This window comes from Glycine soja, chromosome 18 (assembly GCF_004193775.1).
Source record: "Glycine soja cultivar W05 chromosome 18, ASM419377v2, whole genome shotgun sequence".
NCBI classification, from domain to species: Eukaryota; Viridiplantae; Streptophyta; class Magnoliopsida; order Fabales; family Fabaceae; genus Glycine; species Glycine soja.
Genome location: NC_041019.1, coordinates 52,888,888 through 52,909,299, shown reverse-complemented (window position 1 = coordinate 52,909,299; position 20,412 = coordinate 52,888,888). Strand labels below are relative to the sequence as shown.

Below are 20,412 nucleotides of genomic sequence, written 5' to 3'. Positions count from 1 at the left end.
TGAAGAATGCCATGGATTGGTATATTTGTTCACATCCTCAACAGCCAAAAGTCTAGGTCAACTGAAGCACATTCCATACGGGATTGCCAAGCAATACAAGAAATAGTGTCCAAAGAGGGAGATCACGAATCCAATGATGAAGAGATAACATTTGAGCAGCTGAGCGTTTTGTCTCTTGATTCTTTACCAAGCATAGTAGGAATCTACTCAGGGACTTTCAAGTTGAAATTCCCTTCCTTGGATCAAGTGACTTTAACAGAATGCCCTCAAATGAAATATTCTTATGTACCTGATTTGCATCAATTCAAGCCTCTTGAGCAAATTTAATTGGAAGAGCAGGAGTTTTAGGTAGGTATTAACTTGCAAAGTTAATACTCATGGTTAGGGAATACATATGCACTTATTTGGCTAACCAACATCTCCATCTTTTACCATGTTTTTGCTAAATTTCCATGGAGTTATATACTCTGTTTTTACCTTCCCCTTAGTCCTTGTCATCATATTGCATATGTTGTCTGCCAAAGGCATGCCTTAAGAGCATAAAGATTAGTTGTATTCTGATACACTTCCTTCAATAGTTCGCTTTTAGAAAATGTTTTCAACTCACTATTATTTAAACCTTGTTTTGGTGAATACGATAGTAGTGATAACATGGATTATACCTTTTACTCTCTTGGCTCTATTGTTATTTTGTTGAACAGTCCTTTATAATATGTGATTGCACATTCTACAATTTCGTAATTAATTTCAAAACTAATGAATGTTAGAGATGCCTAAGAAGATAATGTAGTAATGATTGCATATGGACTTTAAAGATGCATAATAATTAATTCCTATTTCTTCCAACTAAAGAAATTTATCGTGATAGTCGTGTGCATTTCTCTGAATTGCATATTTAAAAGAAGTATTTATATTCTAACTGAATCTTTTATCAACTCACATTTTTTTGTTTGTTCAGGGAATCCATCAGGCAGCACTCATTATACAATCATATAGACAATAAAAAACATTGGGAATTCTTCTTAGCATCATATGGTAAGTTACAATATATGCATTATTCCTTTCATGCATACTATAATTTTCACAAATCACCGCATAATATTTATCATAAAAATTAATATATTTATCATACATACATAATAATTTATGATCTTAAATAATACTCTAAAACTATTTTACAGTATATAAGTACATAACCTTATCATTAAATAATATCGTAATTTCAGTTTTTCTGAACTTTTTTTTCTCATTTGTTTCAGGAATTCATTGTCCAGTACTCATGAACTGTTCACTGTTGGTAAGTTATTACTAGATACCTGTTCCTGAAAAACTGCATTTCTTAGGGCTTCCCTATCATTGAAAAATATTAATAGTGTTTGAAGCACTGCTTGAAATTGAAGTTAAAAACGATGCTTAAATATAATGGAAAAAAAATGAAAAGTTAATTCCAATAATGCACAAAGTTCAAAGCTAACAATGTAATATGTTCTTTTGAAATAAGCTTAAATATATTTTTGATCCCTAACAAATATTTGATTTTTCATTTACTCCCTACTAAATTTTGAGTCTCTAATAAAACAATAATTTTATTTTTGATCTTTGACACTTATTTTTAATCCCTAATAAATTTGTATTCACTCCATGATAAATATTTTTTATTAGTTATTAATACAAACTAAAACAAAATTTGTTAATTTATTAGAAAGTAAACATAAAATTTTATAAATTATCAGGGACTAAAACAAAATATGAAAGATAAAAAAGTTTTATTTTATTAAGGATTCAACATAAAACAAAAATTTATTATATATTTATTAAAAATTAAAAACATATTTAAGGCTTTAAAATATATTGAAAAGATACTTATGTATTTTGCATATCAAAAAGGAGGAAATGCCTCCCCAATCGTGAAACTCTGTCATCTTTCACTTTTCCGGTTTAGAAAAGTTTTCTTATTTAAAAAAAAAAGCCTTAATATATATTACTAGAAGCACTATATGTGGCAGCAGTCATTTTTCTATATGGATTAATGTCCTTGTATTTATCGTAACAAAACAAAATACTCAAAGTTATATAATTATTCTTTGATATTGTTTTTAGGTTGAATGGAACTTCAACATCGAAATAATTGATGGAGGAAACAATCATGGCAATATTATGAAATAAAGGTTTATGCTAGTCTTATTTTTTAAGTGGTGTTGTGGAGTAATCTTGACCTACATTGTGATGTATATTTTCTCTTTTATTTGGCATGACTTTGAGTCAGTTACAGATCCTCTGTAGTTTTAGTTTTATAAAAATACTTTCTCTGTCTTTTTTTTATAAGCCAAATAATTCATTAAAGATAAAGGAAATCATTTCTTATGCACAAGGAATGTCCAAGCTTAACACCAAAACATGAGAAAATTTCGATACAAGTCCTGTATCCTGAAAACAGAACCAACCTTCTGCACTTATCATACAGTCCAAGACACCCTGAAGCTAAAACATCAACCTCAAGCAGGACAATACGTGATACACATTTCGTGTACAAATTAACAATAGTTAACCCATCAAGGAGCTAAACAACTTGTGTGCAGCTGTATGCTAGACTTCTTCCACTTGATCCATAAGATAAATCACTGAAGTTATATAATGGTATTGACACCAACAAGACAAAATTCGTGCTGAGTCATGCTAGACTTCTAGATATCAAGAATGATATCCCACCATAAAGTGTATAGAAAACGTCTGAAGAATGAACAGAGGCGAGTGATGAAGAGAATATATAGAAAATAAGGGTGTCGTGTCCACCTTTCCCCTTCACACCTTAATATGGATCCTCATAAATATTGGATTAATATGAAAGTTTAAACCCATATGGTTATGAAGGACACTATATAGCACCTTTGGAGGAAAGTTTCATGCTCGAATTCTTATCATAATTTCTTTTTAAACAATTACCCAATTCCGAACCCATCCCTATCCACTCCTTCATAGTCGACACCAAGCTTCTTCATCACCCTGTCACTGCTATAGATTTTAGTCTAATTAAAAAATCTTAATTTTATTTAATTACAGATATCAAGAATTTCGATCAACGACTATAATAGAATAACTTCAAATCCCCTGACTACAAGAAACAAAAAACAAAAAAACTCGAACTCTCCTTACCTAGCTATATAGATGTATACATTTTTCAGACAGGATGTGCTGATCATATCACTAAGAGATGAATACTAAAGATCTTTCGGAGGTCAATTTCTCAGAGCCGAATAGCAGTTGTAGAGTTGTGGACCAACATTCTAATCACTTCATAGAACAAAAGAATTAAATACAGCTACATAACCATCCAATTCCCTTAAACATTACAATTTCACACACCAAAATATGGCAGGATTGCTCTACACTGCCCCTAATCAGTTATTAACACCCATAAAGTTTAGGCTTTATTTTCTTCCTTTGGCTTGTTCAGGCAGTTAACATCTACCTATTTTCTTTTCCATCACCTTTCTACTTCATTGTCTTGTCTTTCCTTTGTTTCTTTCCCATCATATTATTATTATATCTCTTCCTCACTTTCTTTATCTTCCATTTCTTTTTTCTTTCTGTGACTTATTTTCATCCTTCCCAGTAACCCCCAACATGGAATGCATCTATGGCATTTCCAATTCCACAATAAGTGGGATAGGCTCCTTGTGAAAGCAGCTTTGTTGGATGTCAAAGAAGCCATCAATATCTTTAGTGCCTGACCAAAATAGACATAATGAACGTCACCTCTAAATTGACAAAATTAAGACAAATATTGTTAAATAAAACCATTGATATGAATCAAAATTTCTTAATCCAATATTGTGGCAGTGCAAAAGAACAAGTCGTCGGGAGTACTGAATTGTGAATATTACCTGTGACTTCCTGATTTTCACCAAATGTTCCTCCAAATCATCCAACAACCGGTCATTCTCCATAAATGGACATGGAATGCTTGAAGAAGTCGTCATTGCTTTCACTTCCAGATTATCGCTAACAACAAAAAGACATGGCCTCTTCATAAATCCCACATCAGATTTTCTTGCTCTAGAGGATCTTGGGTCCAAAAGTTTGATATCTTTTGGATCTTTTAGCATATGTTTGTTCTTTGAAATCATATTCTTTTCATAGATGATACGTCCCCTATTATCCTTCACTATGCCAGTTCCATACCAATACTTGGCAGTGTCTTCTTCTGAAGCATTTAGTGGATTGCTCCCACAACCAAAATGAGGAGCAACCTTTGGATTCAGTAAGGATTTGTTTGACGACGCTATGAACCATGATGGATCAAGATTCTTCACACTTGTGTACAACTTATCAATGCTTCCCAATGATAATTTGCCATTCACAAGGTACATAATAGATCCAAGTGGCATTGTAAGGAAACTGACTAGAAAATCAACAAAATCTCCATCTGCTTCGACAAACAGAATCTTGTTCTGTGATTTGCTCACTATTACCTTGATTTTTATGTAATCTTTCCGTTGACTTGGGCCAATATCTGGTAAGAAAGAGGACGATGGCTCAGATTTTCCGTTTTCCAATGTGACACTTAGAGCAGATTTGGAGGTTAATGCTTGCTTTAGTATGCTAAATGCCTGAGAAAAAGAAAACATAAAACAATTCAAATTGTGAAGTTATAATTCATTAAACCTGGAAAGGTCCTGCGCATCTACGATTTTACAAGCTAAGGAACTCGAGGACGGTTATCAGTTGCATACATAAGTAGCAAGTGCAAGTCGGAAAAATGTCTTGAATTCAATGTATCTGAATTTTCTAGCACAAAACAATCATTATAATCCCCTAATTTTTTTTGTATTGGCATAAACTTATGACTCTTATAACTATTTGTTTCACAATAGATATTCATGCTGAAGTCTAACATACTATTTCGTAAAAATCTTTATTTGAAGAGAAAAAATAAGGCAAAATCTCTGTTCCCTAACTTCTGTCGGCCCAACTAAAACAATATCGGGAGGATAAGTTTATTTTTTCCATTTCCATCCTTCTAACCAAAAAACTCATGCAAGTAAATGAATAAAAAGAAATATTACCTTATTTGTGTCAACATCTAGAGACTTTTCTTCCACCTTTCTGAATTCTTTGTGTCCAAGTTGGAGTGGTGGTTTAAAGGAGACACTGGGAGAGCTACGGAGCACTGTCAAGTCATCAAAGATCAAGAACATGGCATCCCCTTTAACAAAAACACCATTGCCACCAGCAGGCTCTACCAGCATATCTAGTTGTCTTTTCATCAAGTTCCCACAGTGGCACTTTACCTCATCAAAAGTACTCAGCGAGAAATCACTGCCCTTTGAACAGATGTGACACACGAAATACTTTGTGGGCTGCGTATCATCCACCTTCAGTTTTAGTCTCTGGTAAGAGAATTCTAACGGGTTGCGCGGAGAAAGCAGCATTCGTTTGCAGATGTCGTTCCAGAAAACATCTGGGTTCAGAGCTTCCACACTCTTGAATAGATTGTTAATGCAACCAATCTCTATTGGTTGCCCCAATGTGTTCCCAAGCCGGATGATAGTTCCCAATGGAAGGGTTAGGAAACTAAAGAGAACATCTACAAAGTGTCCACTTGCTTCCGCCATAACTACACGCTTTCGTTCATTGTCCACCCAATATCTGCAAGGCACTGTTACTTCTTGGTTGGAAGCCATAACTGAAACCTAAAACTAAAGAACTCTTAATATTAATGAAGCAAAATAACATGCACGGGTTTTAGTGAAATTTCTGACATATCAACCTCAATTGTTGCTCGGGATAAGGCACTTCCTAACTTTATATTTACAGAATTACTTGCGCGTCTATTTTTAAGGGATAGGCTAACATGCATGCTCAGAGAGGGTTGTGCAAGTCCATGGAATTAAAGAACCTGTAAAAAGAAAGGCATGGCTTGATTTTTTAAAAGATTTAAACCAAAACTAATCTTAATACTCGATTGATTACTTAAAAATAACATTTTTTGGAAGATCAGTTTGGAATTTTTACAAATTAATTCTAAATTGATTTTGAATTACAAAATAGTTTAGGGTGTGTTGCGAGAGATTTTTAGTTCTTTTAACTTAGTTTTCAAAATAACTCTGAAAGTCTCCTATCCTATTAAATTAGGTTGTATTTATGTGGTGACAGTGGTGATTAAGACGTGATAATGGTAATGTAGGTATTGGTAGTGTTTGTTGTGCCTCTCGTAGTGGTAGATGCGGTGGTGCTGATAAATAATAGTAGCATGCTGCTAATAATATTATTGATTATAACAGTGATAATAATAATAACAACAATAATAATGTTGCTGATAATGGGGATAGAAGTAATGACAATAATTATTCTTAAATTCATACAGCGTGTGTTTCATAAGACTAAAATTGTAATTTGCAAAAAAAAATTCTTGATTTTAAAAACGAACATAAAAGTGTTTTGAAATTAACTTAAAAATTATTTCAACTTCATTCTATCCAAACACATTAATTTTTAATAATTACATTTTAAAAATCAAAAGGTTGCAACTACTCCAAACTGGTCTTATGGATTGGTTTTGAATTTCAAAATATGTTTCAAAACAAAATTATCTCCTAAAACATGTTTAAAACAATTATACATACATTTTTAATTAGAAACGTAGTTGCATATATTTAACAAAAAAAATCACAAATTCTTACAAATTTTATAAATTATTTCAAAATTTTGGAATATTTCTTAGGACCCACTAGAACACTTAGCTTAGGAGGAAAAAAGATATTATTTTATGATAGTAGATGATTACCCTGGATACACTTTGTTTGTCATGCAATGAAAAACTGATCTACAGAATACATGCATGGTAGCCTATAATCTTTTAGGACAAAATGAAATCTTTCTTGTTTTATCAATTTATCATGTATGGGCAGGATTATTATTATTTTTTAATTCTTATAACACTTCTCATTTTCCAGCGGAAGATTCTCTAGATGATAGAGGTGGGGCAGGATGAAGAAGACAAGGACAAAGTTGTCATTTTCCCATGGGTTTGAATTTTTCACTAACAATTAAAACATGACGTTGCAATAAAAAAACATAAAAACAAAGTCGAAGACTAACTCTAGCGGCAACCAATCACTCTATTTACAATGAGGTCTTTTTTTTAATGAGAACCACAATTTGTCTTAGTATAGGAAATAATATTATTTACGAATTCTACAAAGAAATAACACTTGTAGTTTTTTAAAATGTGCAACAATTAATTAATCCTATTTGACGGAAATAAGGGTGGTTATGTACTATACAAAATGACCAATCAAAATAATTAAACTTTTTATTATTATTGTTTCTGGTCAAGTTTAGAATTTCCTTTTTTTTTATATAAAAAAAAAGACTCTCACCCACTCCCACTAAAAAACAACACGGATCACGTTGCGCACACCAATTTTTTTTTTCAGGGGGTCCTTTTCTCCATCTTAGAATATCAAAACGCAAATTCATTTTGGGCTATTTGGCTTAAATATATTTTTAGTTAATCTAAGTTATTATTTTTTATTTTTTATAAGCTTATTTTTTAATTTTAATTTAGGTGAGTTATCGTTTTTTTAATTTTGGTTTTAACGAGTTTTTTTTTCATTTTTTTTAGTCTTCACAAGTTCATAATTTTTAATTTTAATCTCTTTAAGATTTTAATTTTTTCATTTATAATTCTCCTAAGTTTTCACTTACAGAGACGAAAATTAGAAAAACTTAAATTCATAAGAACTAAAAATAAAAAAAATACAAACTTACAAATACTATTGAAAAATAAACTTACACAAACTAAAAATGAAAAGATATTTACTTATAGAGGGAAAAACATGTGTTTTTTAAAACTAAAATTCTAATTTGCAAAAAAAAAAAATCAATTTGAAAATCAACATAAAAGGATTAATTTTGAAATTAACTAAAATTACTTGAACTCCATTTTACCAAACACATTATGTTTTAATAATTACATTTTAAAAACAAAAAGGTTGCAACCACTCCAACTGGCCTTGGGGTTTGTTTTTTAATATCAAAATATGTTTCGAAAGCAAATTATATCCTAAAACTTGATTTAAAAAATTATATATACATTTTTAATTAGAAATGTAGTTGCATTAATTTAACAAAAAAAATCAGAAATTCTTACAAATTTTAGAAATTATTTCAAAATTTTGGAATATTTCTTTGGACCCACTAGAACACTTAGTTTAGGAGAAAAAATATGTGACTTTATGATAGTAGATGATTACTCTATATACACTTTGTTTCTCAGGCAATGAAAAACTGATCTACAGGATACATGCATGTTAGCATATCTTTTAGGACAAAATGGAATCTTTCTTGTTTTATAAATTTATCATTTATGGCAGGATTATTATTATTTTTTAATTCTTATACTTCTCATTTTCCAGCGGAAGATTCTCTAGATGGTAGAGGTGGGGCAGGATGAGAAGACGAGGACAAAGTCATCAATTATTTAATTTTAATTTGAACAATTAAAATATTTTAATAATAATTTTTGAGCTAATAAAGGTGGTTCACACATGGATTCTTCGATGTACTTCTTTACTCAATTTGCTAAAATAATAAAGGTACAAGTACAAAGACAAATATTTTAGGATTATAAAATGGTGGGTTTGAATTTTCACTAACAATTAGAACATGACGTTGCAATAAAAAAACACAAAACAAAGTCAAAGACTAACTCTAGCGGCAACCAATCACTCTATTTACAATGATGTCTGCTTTTTTTTTTTTTTTTTTTTTTTTTTTTTTTTTTTAATGAGAACTGCAATTTGTCATAGTATAAGAAAGAATATTATGTACGAATTCTACAAAGAAATAACACTTGTATTCTTTTTAAAATGTGCAACAATTAATTGTTCGTATTTGACGGAAATCAAGGGTGGTTATGTGCTATACAAAATGACCAATCAAAATAATTAAACTTTTGATTATTATTGTTTCTGGTCAAGTTTAGAATTTCCTTTTTTTTAAAATAAGACTCTCACCCACTCCCACTAAAAGACAACACGGATCACGTTGCCCACCAATTTTTTTTCATGGGGTCCTTTTCAATGTTAATCTAAGTTACTATTTTTTATTTTTTATAAGTTTATCTTCTTAATTTTAGTTCACCTAAGTTAATCTTTTTTTAAAATTTTTGTTCTAGTAAGTTCTTTTTTAATTTTATTTTTACTATTCATAAGTTCGTATATATATATTTTTAATTTTAATCTCTTTAAAATTTTAATTTTTTTTATTTATAATTCTCATGAGTTTATACTTATACAATAAATTTATACTTGTAAAGACCAAAATTTTAAAAAACAACATAAACTTATAAAACTAAAAATAAACAAAATATCGCATAAGAATCACAATAGAAAAAACACACATACACTACAATTTAAAAAATAAACTTACCAAACTAAAAATGAAAAGACATTTACTTATAGAGGAAATAAAAAAACATATTTAAATGTAGGCATCACACCCCTAGATCCATCGTCCTTAATTATCCTTTAACATAAGAATACTCACACATATACCATCACGTACTATCCTCCCTCCCTCAGTTTTGCTCTCAGATTTGACCTCAGTGGACCACACTGCACGTACGTACTCACTACCTTTGGCTCTTCTTAATTATGGTTGAACCTGCAGGCAGCAAACCCTAGCTTGCATCCCCTCACTCTTCATTTCACCCGCAAGCCACCATTCTTCATCTCTTATAGTTTTACTTCATCTCCATTCATAGCATATATATTATTATGCGTAGGTGAACCAACCACACTGACCTCCTCGATCATCTCTGACAAACCCTACTGAATTAGAAACCAGCAGCAGCAGCAGCAGCATAACCAGTCAGGTAAATTATTTTTTTATTATTATTACAAGTGCAAAACAGACACTCTTACTTAAAAGTTACCTGTATACGTAGTCGGGTGTAATTTGTTTTGAAATATGTAATTGCTGTTGGAAGTTAAAATAAAATGTTTGTAGCGGTTATAATAGTTGATGGTAAATACGTTAGAAAAATGAGCAGTTAAAAGCACTTGAAGGTGTGTGGTAATCGCTGTTGCACGTGTTTGTGATCTTTTGTTTAATTAAGCCAGTGTTTGGAAACAGGTGGATCAGGATGTTGAAAAAACTGTGGTGGTCTTCTTAAAACTACTCTCTCTGAAGTAGTACTGAATAAACATGTAAGTCGACCGATCTTTCCCTATTCCAAATATATCGGACATGTTGCAGTTTTTTTTATATGGCACCTTAGACCAATAGAACATCACGAGGGAACTTTGAGCCCCTGAGTTTCTTGTTATTTTTCATTTTATTTTTAATACCATTTGATGTGTTCGTTTCTTTCTTTTTTTTAGATTCCCGCGAAAAGGCTTAAGCTTTGTGATCTTTTTTTTATGACATGATTTATTAGGGAAAAACAATAATTATTTTGGTTGTATGTGTTTTTTTTTTAATTTTATTTAAGTTGTATGGGATTTTTTGTGCTTTTTTTTATTAATTTTAGACAAATTTTATTATTGTTCTTGATTCTGGTTTTCTTAGTTTAAATTATGATTAATATTAAAATAAAATTGTTTTCTGAACATCTTTCTAATTTAAAAATAAATATATCAAAGAATATATAGGAAGACCTTTTAATTTGTTTAAGATTATTATTTTTTGCACTCTTTTTTTTTTGTGATGTATATGACACTCTCTATCTCATACATATATGTACTATAAAAAGAAAAGAAATCATAATTAATCAAAAGTGTTTAAAACACATTTATAAAAAAAAATCATTTCAAAGGATAAAAGACTCACATTCATTTTCTTTTACATCATATTCAAACTTGTCCAAAATAGATAATAAATTCATCTCGGCTCAAACAAGGTCGTCTAAGACTTCATATAATCAATATAAAAGCTTATATCCTAATGTCATATACTATTAGAACATTGTGTCCCGACGTTCTTCATCACAAGGTTCCTTAAAACAATTCACCTAGTCATCTGTTCCTCCGAACACAAAGTTCAATATCATCACAAGACCCAAATACAAACAACACACAAGGAGTGAATTATCACATTCCTAACTAATAGAGAGAAATAAGATAATATGTAGGTATAAACATTATATAAACAAAATACAACTTACTTAAGCATCACTCACGTTATTTCACAACTTTGTCGCACAAAATCACATCACAATACCACACATCTCATTCGTTTTCACAGCATTCACGTACTCAATGGTCAAACACAATATCACTAAATCAATCAATATCGAATAATACACAAGCGTTATGCAACAAATATACTAAGACTCAATCATATATGCAATGTGGTATCATGTCAGTGAAAAACCTCGTCGGTGCCTAAGAGTACATTACAAGACAAACCACACACTAGTAAGTCAGATCACTCTCACTAGGTAAAATCATAGGGAAAGCAGTCAGGGTCACGTTGCTTTGTGAGAATGCTCCAACCATATGGGGTCAACATAGGCTTAAAGGAACACTCAAACTGGGTGTATTTACCCTTAAGGCTTACACTCTGAAGAGTCTGTCAAGGTCTCTCCCTCCTGATTCAGGTCCAACCTAGAAAACATTTTAGTACACAGACTTTATCTATGAACTGTACAAAACACACAACTCCTCAATTATTCTCAAAATAGTTTTAACTCGTCCCCCTTAAAGAGTCTTAGCATTAACTTGTTGCCCTTAAAGGGTCTTAACATTAACTCGTCGCCCTTAAAGGGTCTTATAGTCGTGTGATTGTACAATTCATAGTTCATAACTCAATGCACACAACATTTCAATGCACACATCTCAATCACATACATACTTAATTTATCACATATACTCGATCTCAATTACAATGGTATAATTTCAATTTAACACGTTATCACAACCCATGAATCATATACACTTTACCTATGAACTATGCGATACACACAACTACTCAATTGTTTTCAAAATCATTTTGACTCGTCGGGTTCCCACAGTGGATCACATCACCATACTCGTCGCCCTTAAAGGATCTTACAATTGTGTGATTGCACAGTTCATAGCTCACAACTCAATACACATGTATTTTACCTTTAATCACAGGTTCAATTTATCACATACTCACGATTTGAATCACAATTTCATACTCTCAATATAAAAATTTATACAAAAGGTTTAGCACAACATAGGGACTAAAACCCCTCAAATAATTTCACACAATTATATCAAAATCATAGGTATGAAAAAAATGAAAACACCAAGAGCACTCTATTTTATCAACCAATTTACACCAGGACATCAATATTGTATTTATAATCATAAAGAAAAAATTTCATTTAATGAACATCCCAAAATAAACCAAATTTAATCCTTTAAGGATCACTACATATGTTCATTGTAATTCCAATTGCGATAAACTCATCCCCTACCTCTAAGCGGGTTCACGTATGTTCCGGCAACGATATCGGCATCTCTGGAAATTTCTTGATATTACTCAAGATTTTCCTTTAATTGCTCTAATAGGGTTCTCAATGTTAGAGAGAAGGAAAAGGGATTGAAGCCTCCATTTGTACTATTTTCGTATAATTCCTTTTTATCTCTTCATAAATATTATCCCGCGAATCCCAATGGTGTAGGTGTGAAGAATTGAATCAGAAACCACATATCAAAATTTCAGGACAATCCAATGGTTAACGAGATCGGGATCATAGTTCTACCGAGACAGTTTTGAGTTTCTGTGGAAAAGGAAAAAGTTACAATGCGAAGGATATTTCTCTCGGCTCCGTCATGATCTCGTACTTCCCAATGGTGAGAATGCTTGAAATTGAGTTGAGCACCTGGTGCTTAAAATTCACGATAATCCAACGGTAAATCCATTCGAGATCGTCTTTTTTCTAGGATAAGTTAGGTGAGAATGCTTGAAATTGAGTTGAGCACCTGGTGCTTAAAATTCACGATAATCCAACGGTAAATCCATTCGAGATCGTCTTTTTTCTAGGATAAGTTAGGTGGTATGTGGGAAAAGAGAGTGTTTTGGGAAGAGAAGAGGGAAAAATGAAATTGAGAGGAAGAACAGTCGTAAAAGCTATCGTCAGTCTGAAAACTGACATAACATATCACTATTATTTCATATCAAATGAATAAATCAAATATATATATATATATATATAATCCTCAAATCATTATTTTATTATAACTATTTTTCTTTATTTATTTAATTATAAAAACCTCACCGTTCTCTAAAACTTTATTTATTTATTTATTTTTACTAAAAAGCCTTTTTAATTTATTTACAAAAAATGGGATGTTACAATTTCACTCCCCTTAAAAGAAGTTTCGTCCCCGAAACTTTATTGAAGGATCGAGAAAAATATATTACGCATATGGTTCTCAATATCGAGTTGTGTGCCCATTTGAAACTCTTTTCTGTGACTTCGATCATAAGACTCATATGCACTTAGCAACTAAATCCGGCTATCCTCGTTTACTTAATGATAGTATTTCATAAGTTAAGTCTTCTCACGAGAGTGACATCTCAACAATAATAGAATGTGAATGACATACTATTTGGAGTAGGGTAATATCATGGGAGACACGAATGACAATTTGAAACGAACAAACATACACAAGAAAATGCGACTAACCACATGGTCGACTCTTTTTTGAACATGAGACGTTAAAAAAAAGAGTTTTGAGACTCTCACACTCTACCAATTCTAGTCCAAAAATGACCATCGAGAATACATTATTTGCCTACCCTCGGGCCTAAGCCTCTTCCTTCAACGCGATCTTTCTCACTTTGGTATACTTGACTCATAAATCTCACTTAGGTTCAAGAATAGTAACGGTTCCACTCTAGGATTTCCTACCTGATATTAACTGGGTGCTAATTGAATAAGCAGAATAGATCACTACTAGAAAATATTCTTTTAACATCGGTTATTTAGGACTTTCTACATCGATTTTTAACCGATGTTGAAAGTGCCGATGTTGAAAGTATTATGGTTAACATCGGTTTTCGAAAACCGATGTTAACGTAAAATTTACAACATCGGTTATCTAAATAATCGATGTTATATAATAAGAATTACACCAAAATAAATGTATGAATGTTGACAGTTGACATCGGGTTTTATACAAAACCGATGTTAACTTATAGATCAACATCGGTTTTCTACAAAAACCGATGTTAAGTTCTAAACGTTAATATCGGTTTTTGTATCGATAAGTTAACATCGGTTTTGTTTAAACCCGATGTTATATGTTTTTAGGTTAACCTCGGTTTTTAAACAAAAATTGATGTTAATTTATATGTTAACATCGGTTTTTTTTACATAAACTGATGTTAACGTTTTGGATATTAACATTGGTTTTTACAGAAACCGATGTTAACATATACCAACAACATCAGTTTTTTGAAGAACCGATGTTAAGTTATATGTTAACATCGATTTTTTCAAAAACCGATGTTGTTTGCGTATATTAACATCAATTTTTGTAAATAACTGATGTTATTTTTATGTTTTTTTTTAATATAGATTCTGTTATTACAAAAAACACAAAATTTAACCTGTAAAATTGAAATCAGACCACAGATCGAAGTATATATCATTTGTTTTCTGCTTTTAAATAGTTTTTAATAGAAAGTTGTATAGTAAACTATCAATTGATAACTATATATGAATAAATGATTTATTAATAACTATCAATAAAGAATATTTATTGTTCAAATGACATAGCAATTGGCAAAAATGTAAAGCAAGGTATTATATCCTAAAATGAAATAGTTTCCTAACATCCTAAGTTCCCTAACATCCTAACTTTGAGATAAAATTGTGCCCACTGGATGCGAAGGGCCTTCAATCTCTCTGCCTCCAATGGTCCAACATCGTTAAAATACTCCATGATGAAATAAAACATAAGCTAATAATGTAATACCAATGACAAGAAAATAAACTTTGTTTGAAATAAACAATTAACATTTCCCAGTTATTCCTGAAAGTTCCTAAGATTATGGTGGACATCCAGTGCATGACATAATAATCGCACTCAGTGCTTCCTTTTTGTCTATTACACTAAATACATAATGAAATTTGGATATTCATTAAACGTTAACTACAATTAGTGTACAGACACATAAGCAATATATATAAGTAGAATTTTTATTTAAATCACGTACCTTAACAACAATCCACCTAGCACCAGCCTTGGATTTAGGCTATGGAGTATCATTAAGTCCTTTCAAAGCACTATTGAATACGGGAAACATTAAAATATTGATGTTGTTCAGTTATGCTAATGCAAATGTATTGAAAACAACACTGACTTGTTAATTATTCCCTTAAGGTAGTTGTCTGACCTGTTATGTAAGGAACAAAACCAGACAACAAGGTTTTCCTTAGGCAGAATGACAACTATTTGCCAGTGTCCGCTGCAGTGGAGACGAATATGGGTTATTGTAGTAGTATACATGATTAGAATTAAGTTGTTGTGTTTGACTTACCCATTCAGGTAGGCTCCAAGGTAGACATCACATTTTGAACTTTGCATCCAACTCTTGATGTAAGTTTCCGATTCAAATTGCAATTGCCCAGCTCTTTGAATGGACTGTGGCTCGAGGAATCCATAGACATCGAAATTCCCTGCTCGCATACTAGTCTCAGTTAGATGCATGTTGTTGTTAAGAAAAAAGTAAATTATGTAGGAATTTAAGACAATAACTTAGGAAACTAATAGTAATCTAAATTGACTTACAGAATCCATAACTGTAGAACAGATATACTGAGATGACATTGACCACCATGTGCAATTTCAGAGAGATCTTTGTGCTTTATGTACAAGGGGAAGTTTTGATTAAACACCCCGAACACGGTAGCATCCCATATAACCTGGAGAGGCTTCAAAAACAACTTTGGGATGGTCAATGTCATCAGATACATGGGATCATCCACCTCAAGATCCGACCTTCTAGAGGTTTTGGTGGAGACACAACTGCCTGTTGATCAAACATAGTTAATTAACAAGTTTTGATTACAGTGAAAAAATCAAATGAAAAAAAAGCATATAATCAGAGTAAAATACATGTTCTGATAAACGCTTCACGAGATGTGTCAGCCAAGCAAGGAAGGTGTTAAGTGCTTGCCCCACTAAGGTAACCTCATCAATGGGTATAGGAAGGGGAGCCTCTGCATCTTTAACCTCCTCAACACAAACCTTCACTTGGCCAGACAACAAAGGGATGTTGTGAACCATTGTGGATCCCTCATAAACTCTTCCTAGGGCAACCAGGCGGGAAGAATTTTCTTCAAGGTACAACCCGCACTTGTCTGAGTCACCCGTCTCTGGATCGTTCCCTAAGTGATCAACACAACTCTCCTTTGTGCTGACACGAGGCCTTGAGGGACCAACCTCAGGCTCCGGAGGCAGTGCAAGTCCCTATGATTGCATGTGCGATTGAAATTGGGACTGCATCTAGCTGAAGGATGCCATCAGCTACCGAGTCACTTTTTTTGTGATCGACTCCTCCAGTTGGTCCTTGATTTGTTGGGTCAGCTGTTGTAGGTCTTCAGGAGGGAGGAAGGAAGAATTGCGGGAGGTTCGTGGAGCCGATCCGAAGTATTGCTTTATAGTGACACCGACTCCAACAGCATGGACATGGTCAGGGTGTTCTGGTCGCCTAATGGCAGCAGTCAGGACATCCTGACGTCCATGGGGGACGAACGATCCCTGTGATGTCAACTCCTCCAAAGAATCTTGTACAAATCACATATATTTGTCCAAGGCATTCACAGAATAAACAAAGATAATTACAATTGTTAATTGAAAATGACTTACAATCTTTTCAACAATTTCCTTTGCTGCCTCAGACATCATCTGCCTCGTTTTCTTGGTGTGAGCCATCTTCCACTTCACGTGGCGTCTGATGGGAGATGGAGGGTCAATGACGTCGTTAGTGCTTCCAGACTAGGCACCCAAATTGGTGTTTCATATGATAAATAAATAACTTCCTATTTGATTTCCTATTCTATTCTTTCTTATTCCTTTCCAACATCGCAAAATATCTTTCATTAACATGTGCTATAATCAAATGCACTAATGCAGAGTTGAAGTGGCAAAACCTTTGCATAGTTACTTTTGTTATCTTGTTTCTTAAAATTAAAAATAAAACATATAATATCATACATTCTTTCCTTCATCTCCATCACAAATCAGAATAAGGCCTTTTCCTTATGAGTGAGGTCAGATGGCTTCCTATGGGCATAAGGTTTTTAAAATATGGTGAGACTATGTTTGTAGCAAAAAAAAAATGTTTGTAGCAATAATTAAAAGAATTTTGAAGTATTTTCTGTAATTGCAACCACATTAGTCACATTTGTCTACGAATTCAAACTCAAAAAAAAATATGGTTTGCAATTTGCACTTCATTCAATAAGATATTGCATATACTTTTTTCCTTAGTATAACATGTATACTTTCCCCATTATCAAGAGTTGGTGGTTGATCTTGAGCTAATTCCCATAATAAAGCAACCACCTTGGGTAGTGCACATTCATGTCAACATCACAAATAACACACAAGATTTCTGAACAAACTAGAAAAAACCTCCCAAAATTATGTTTCAACCTACAAACCCATGTCTCTAAAAAATTACAATGAATGATAAACACTCCCTCACAACAATAGTCCCTCTCGAAAGAACAGAAAATGTGAAACGGGCAAAGCAAAAGAACAAACAGGTCAAACTACTTCTGATCAACAAGGTAATAGAGACCCCTACCCCAACCAAAAAACAAAGTCCAATGACCATAATGTGGGTCTCTACAACAATGTCCTTATAAAAAGCAAAGAAAATAGAGTCTAAATGCAACAAAAACGAATGAAGACATGAAGCTTACGTCGAGTGGCAGTGACGATAGGGTTTCAGCGCACAGAGTGGGACTAAGAAAGAAGAGTCACGAGGTGATGTGGTTGCAGTTACAATAGGGTTTCAGCGAAAGTCATAGATTCAGCGACAATCGTAGCTTCAGGCGATGTGGTTGGAGTGATGTAGTTTGTGGCAATCGGTGCTCAGGCGGAAGCAGAAAGGAGAAATGATAGGGTTTTAGCGCGCGGGTGATGAAATCAGGTTTTTAATTTATCAACAGAACAACATCGGTTTTTTAAAAATACCTGATGTTGACCTCTGTTAGTTAACATCAGTTTTATGACTAACTCTACTTATTTACAAAAATGTCACCATAGTTTTCTTAACATCGGTTTTTTGAATAACCGATGTTAATCGTGCGATGATAAATTTATAAATTGTAGTAGTGGATCACTTCTTACTTTTGTAAACTTGTTCAAACTTAAGGTTTACTCCCTATAGGAATTTCATCAGAATGCTTAAACTTACTCGAGTCATCTCTAACAAGGGTTAAGGTTAATTCAAGGAATCCTAGAATAACTTTCTGGTTCTACTACTAATTAAAGGTGTCTTATCTTAATCTTAGGTTTTCTCTCATCTCAAAAAAACTTGTGTTTGAGAAGGATTTATAGTTATCTCTCACTTAGACGTAGCATACTCTAAGGGTCATCCTCATCTAACTTAAATACATAGAAACATGCTTAACATGAGAGGTGATTCTCAAAGGTCTATAACAACTTTAAGATAGTTCACATACTCTAACCAAACTCGAAACACACGAAGGCACCAATCACTAAAATCACCATGAACATATAGGGACATCGATCTTGTCTAGGCATGACCAGGTACACGTAGAGGTCACAACATGTACTAAGGTAGTCATCAGAGCATCCTCAAACTTTTCCCATATTAAGGTAAAGAGAACTAAGATTTATCTTGCTAATCATGCAACTATCATCAATAATCCTTTAGGTCACCTACCTTACGCAAGAACACTCATTCTCGAACCCTTCCATGCTTGGTCATTAACGTCTTACTAACTATCTTACACTCTTCTTAAGGTTTCACACTAAACATCTTAATTATTCTTCACAACTTCTCCAACTACTCTATGTTCTTAAACAATTGTATATCAAATATTACCCTAGAACTACGGTTACAAGTTTCTATAGGTACTACACCTACAAGATTTTCAATCTCACACTTAGGTGATAACTAAGCACATCCTCAAGGAACACATGTACACGACTTACTAAGTTTGACTTTTGTCTACAGGTAACAAGGATCATACTCACTCAAATATTTTCTTTTCGAAACACCTTAACGTGATTGGCAAGGGCGAAGTCTTTCACTATTTGTAACAAAACTAACAACATGACAGATTACCAAGCAGTTTAATAAGACGTGATTGGAAGATAAGCATCCCATAACAAGATGAACACTCAATTGATTAAGAGACGATAATTTTAAATCGAGGATGATCACTTATTCATAATCAACAACAATATTCCAAATGAATTCTAGAAACAAAAACATGACCACAATGTAAACCCATATGGAGACGTTAACAATCGCTTGATTATGACAGAAACATCAGTAACCCAATTTAATTGATGTAGGCTCATAACACAAAGAATGAGTTATATTATGGTTTGCAAGTATAATCGAGTTACTTGACTTCGGCAGCACACAACACAAGAAAATGGGTGGCACTAGAACTGGAAGGATAATCAAAATAGTATTCCTTTTGAAATATATCCCAATATGGGTCATCAAACTATAAGGTATTAGCATCGCTAAAACAAGAAATCACAAACAACCATATTATCTATACAATTAAGGCAAAACACCATACTACAAGCACACATAGAATTATGAGGTTTATATAACAAGTATATAGCATGCATATAAGAAGTAAGAATTAAACAGTCACTAGGATGCATGTATTTAACGAATCACAAGTTTCAACAATCACGTTTATGATCACCCATTAAGAAAAGAAGGGATTAGTCCACACATGTTAACACATCGATTAAACACACTCATTCACAACACACTTGTAAGTTCAAGGTTCTTGATGACATTAATACACACATCAAGTTTTCAAGACAACTTGTATCACTTAATGGGTTGCCATGACATCCTACCGCACTTCACGAATTATAGAGATGACCAGTCTCATAACTCATGACTCAACAGTGGATTTATGGTATAACAAACATTAAGGATGCAATGCAGATTACAAGCATCATTCAATCTCATTTAATCATGCTAATGAAAATACAATTAATAATTCAAGCATGTTCAACAAAACTACTCAGAAGTAACCACACAGAGTGCACACCAGAATATGATAAGCACATAACACACTGGTCGAAAGGTTCGACCTGCTCTGATACCACTAAATGTGACACTCTCTACCTCATACATATATGTACTATAAAAGGAAAAGAAATCATAATTAATTAAAAGTTTTTAAAACACATT

The 20,412-nt window shown here is 32.7% G+C and overlaps 2 protein-coding genes across 7 annotated transcripts in view; one reads left to right on the top strand and one right to left on the bottom strand.

The window, feature by feature from the left end:
* Window positions 1-3,027: 3,027 nt before the first annotated feature.
* On the bottom strand, window positions 3,028-6,095 carry LOC114396285. Its single transcript, XM_028358187.1, has 3 exons — window positions 5,067-6,095; window positions 3,885-4,610; window positions 3,028-3,727 (listed from the first exon to the last, which is right to left on the bottom strand). The coding sequence occupies exons 1-3, from the start codon at window positions 5,682-5,684 to the stop codon at window positions 3,542-3,544; spliced, it is 1,530 nt and encodes a 509-aa protein (XP_028213988.1). The 5' UTR covers window positions 5,685-6,095; the 3' UTR covers window positions 3,028-3,541.
* A 3,404-nt stretch (window positions 6,096-9,499) lies between these two features.
* The window catches only part of LOC114396282, a 43,312-nt gene continuing 32,399 nt past the window's right edge, over window positions 9,500-20,412 (top strand). For 3 of the 6 annotated variants that reach the window (XM_028358184.1, XM_028358181.1, XM_028358179.1), the window contains exons 1-2: window positions 9,514-9,880; window positions 10,141-10,214. The gene's annotated coding sequence lies outside the window, so the exon portion shown is untranslated. Of the gene's footprint in view, window positions 9,881-10,140; window positions 10,215-20,412 lie in introns of all 6 variants that reach the window. The other 3 variants (XM_028358180.1, XM_028358185.1, XM_028358183.1) reach the window with 3 other exon arrangements.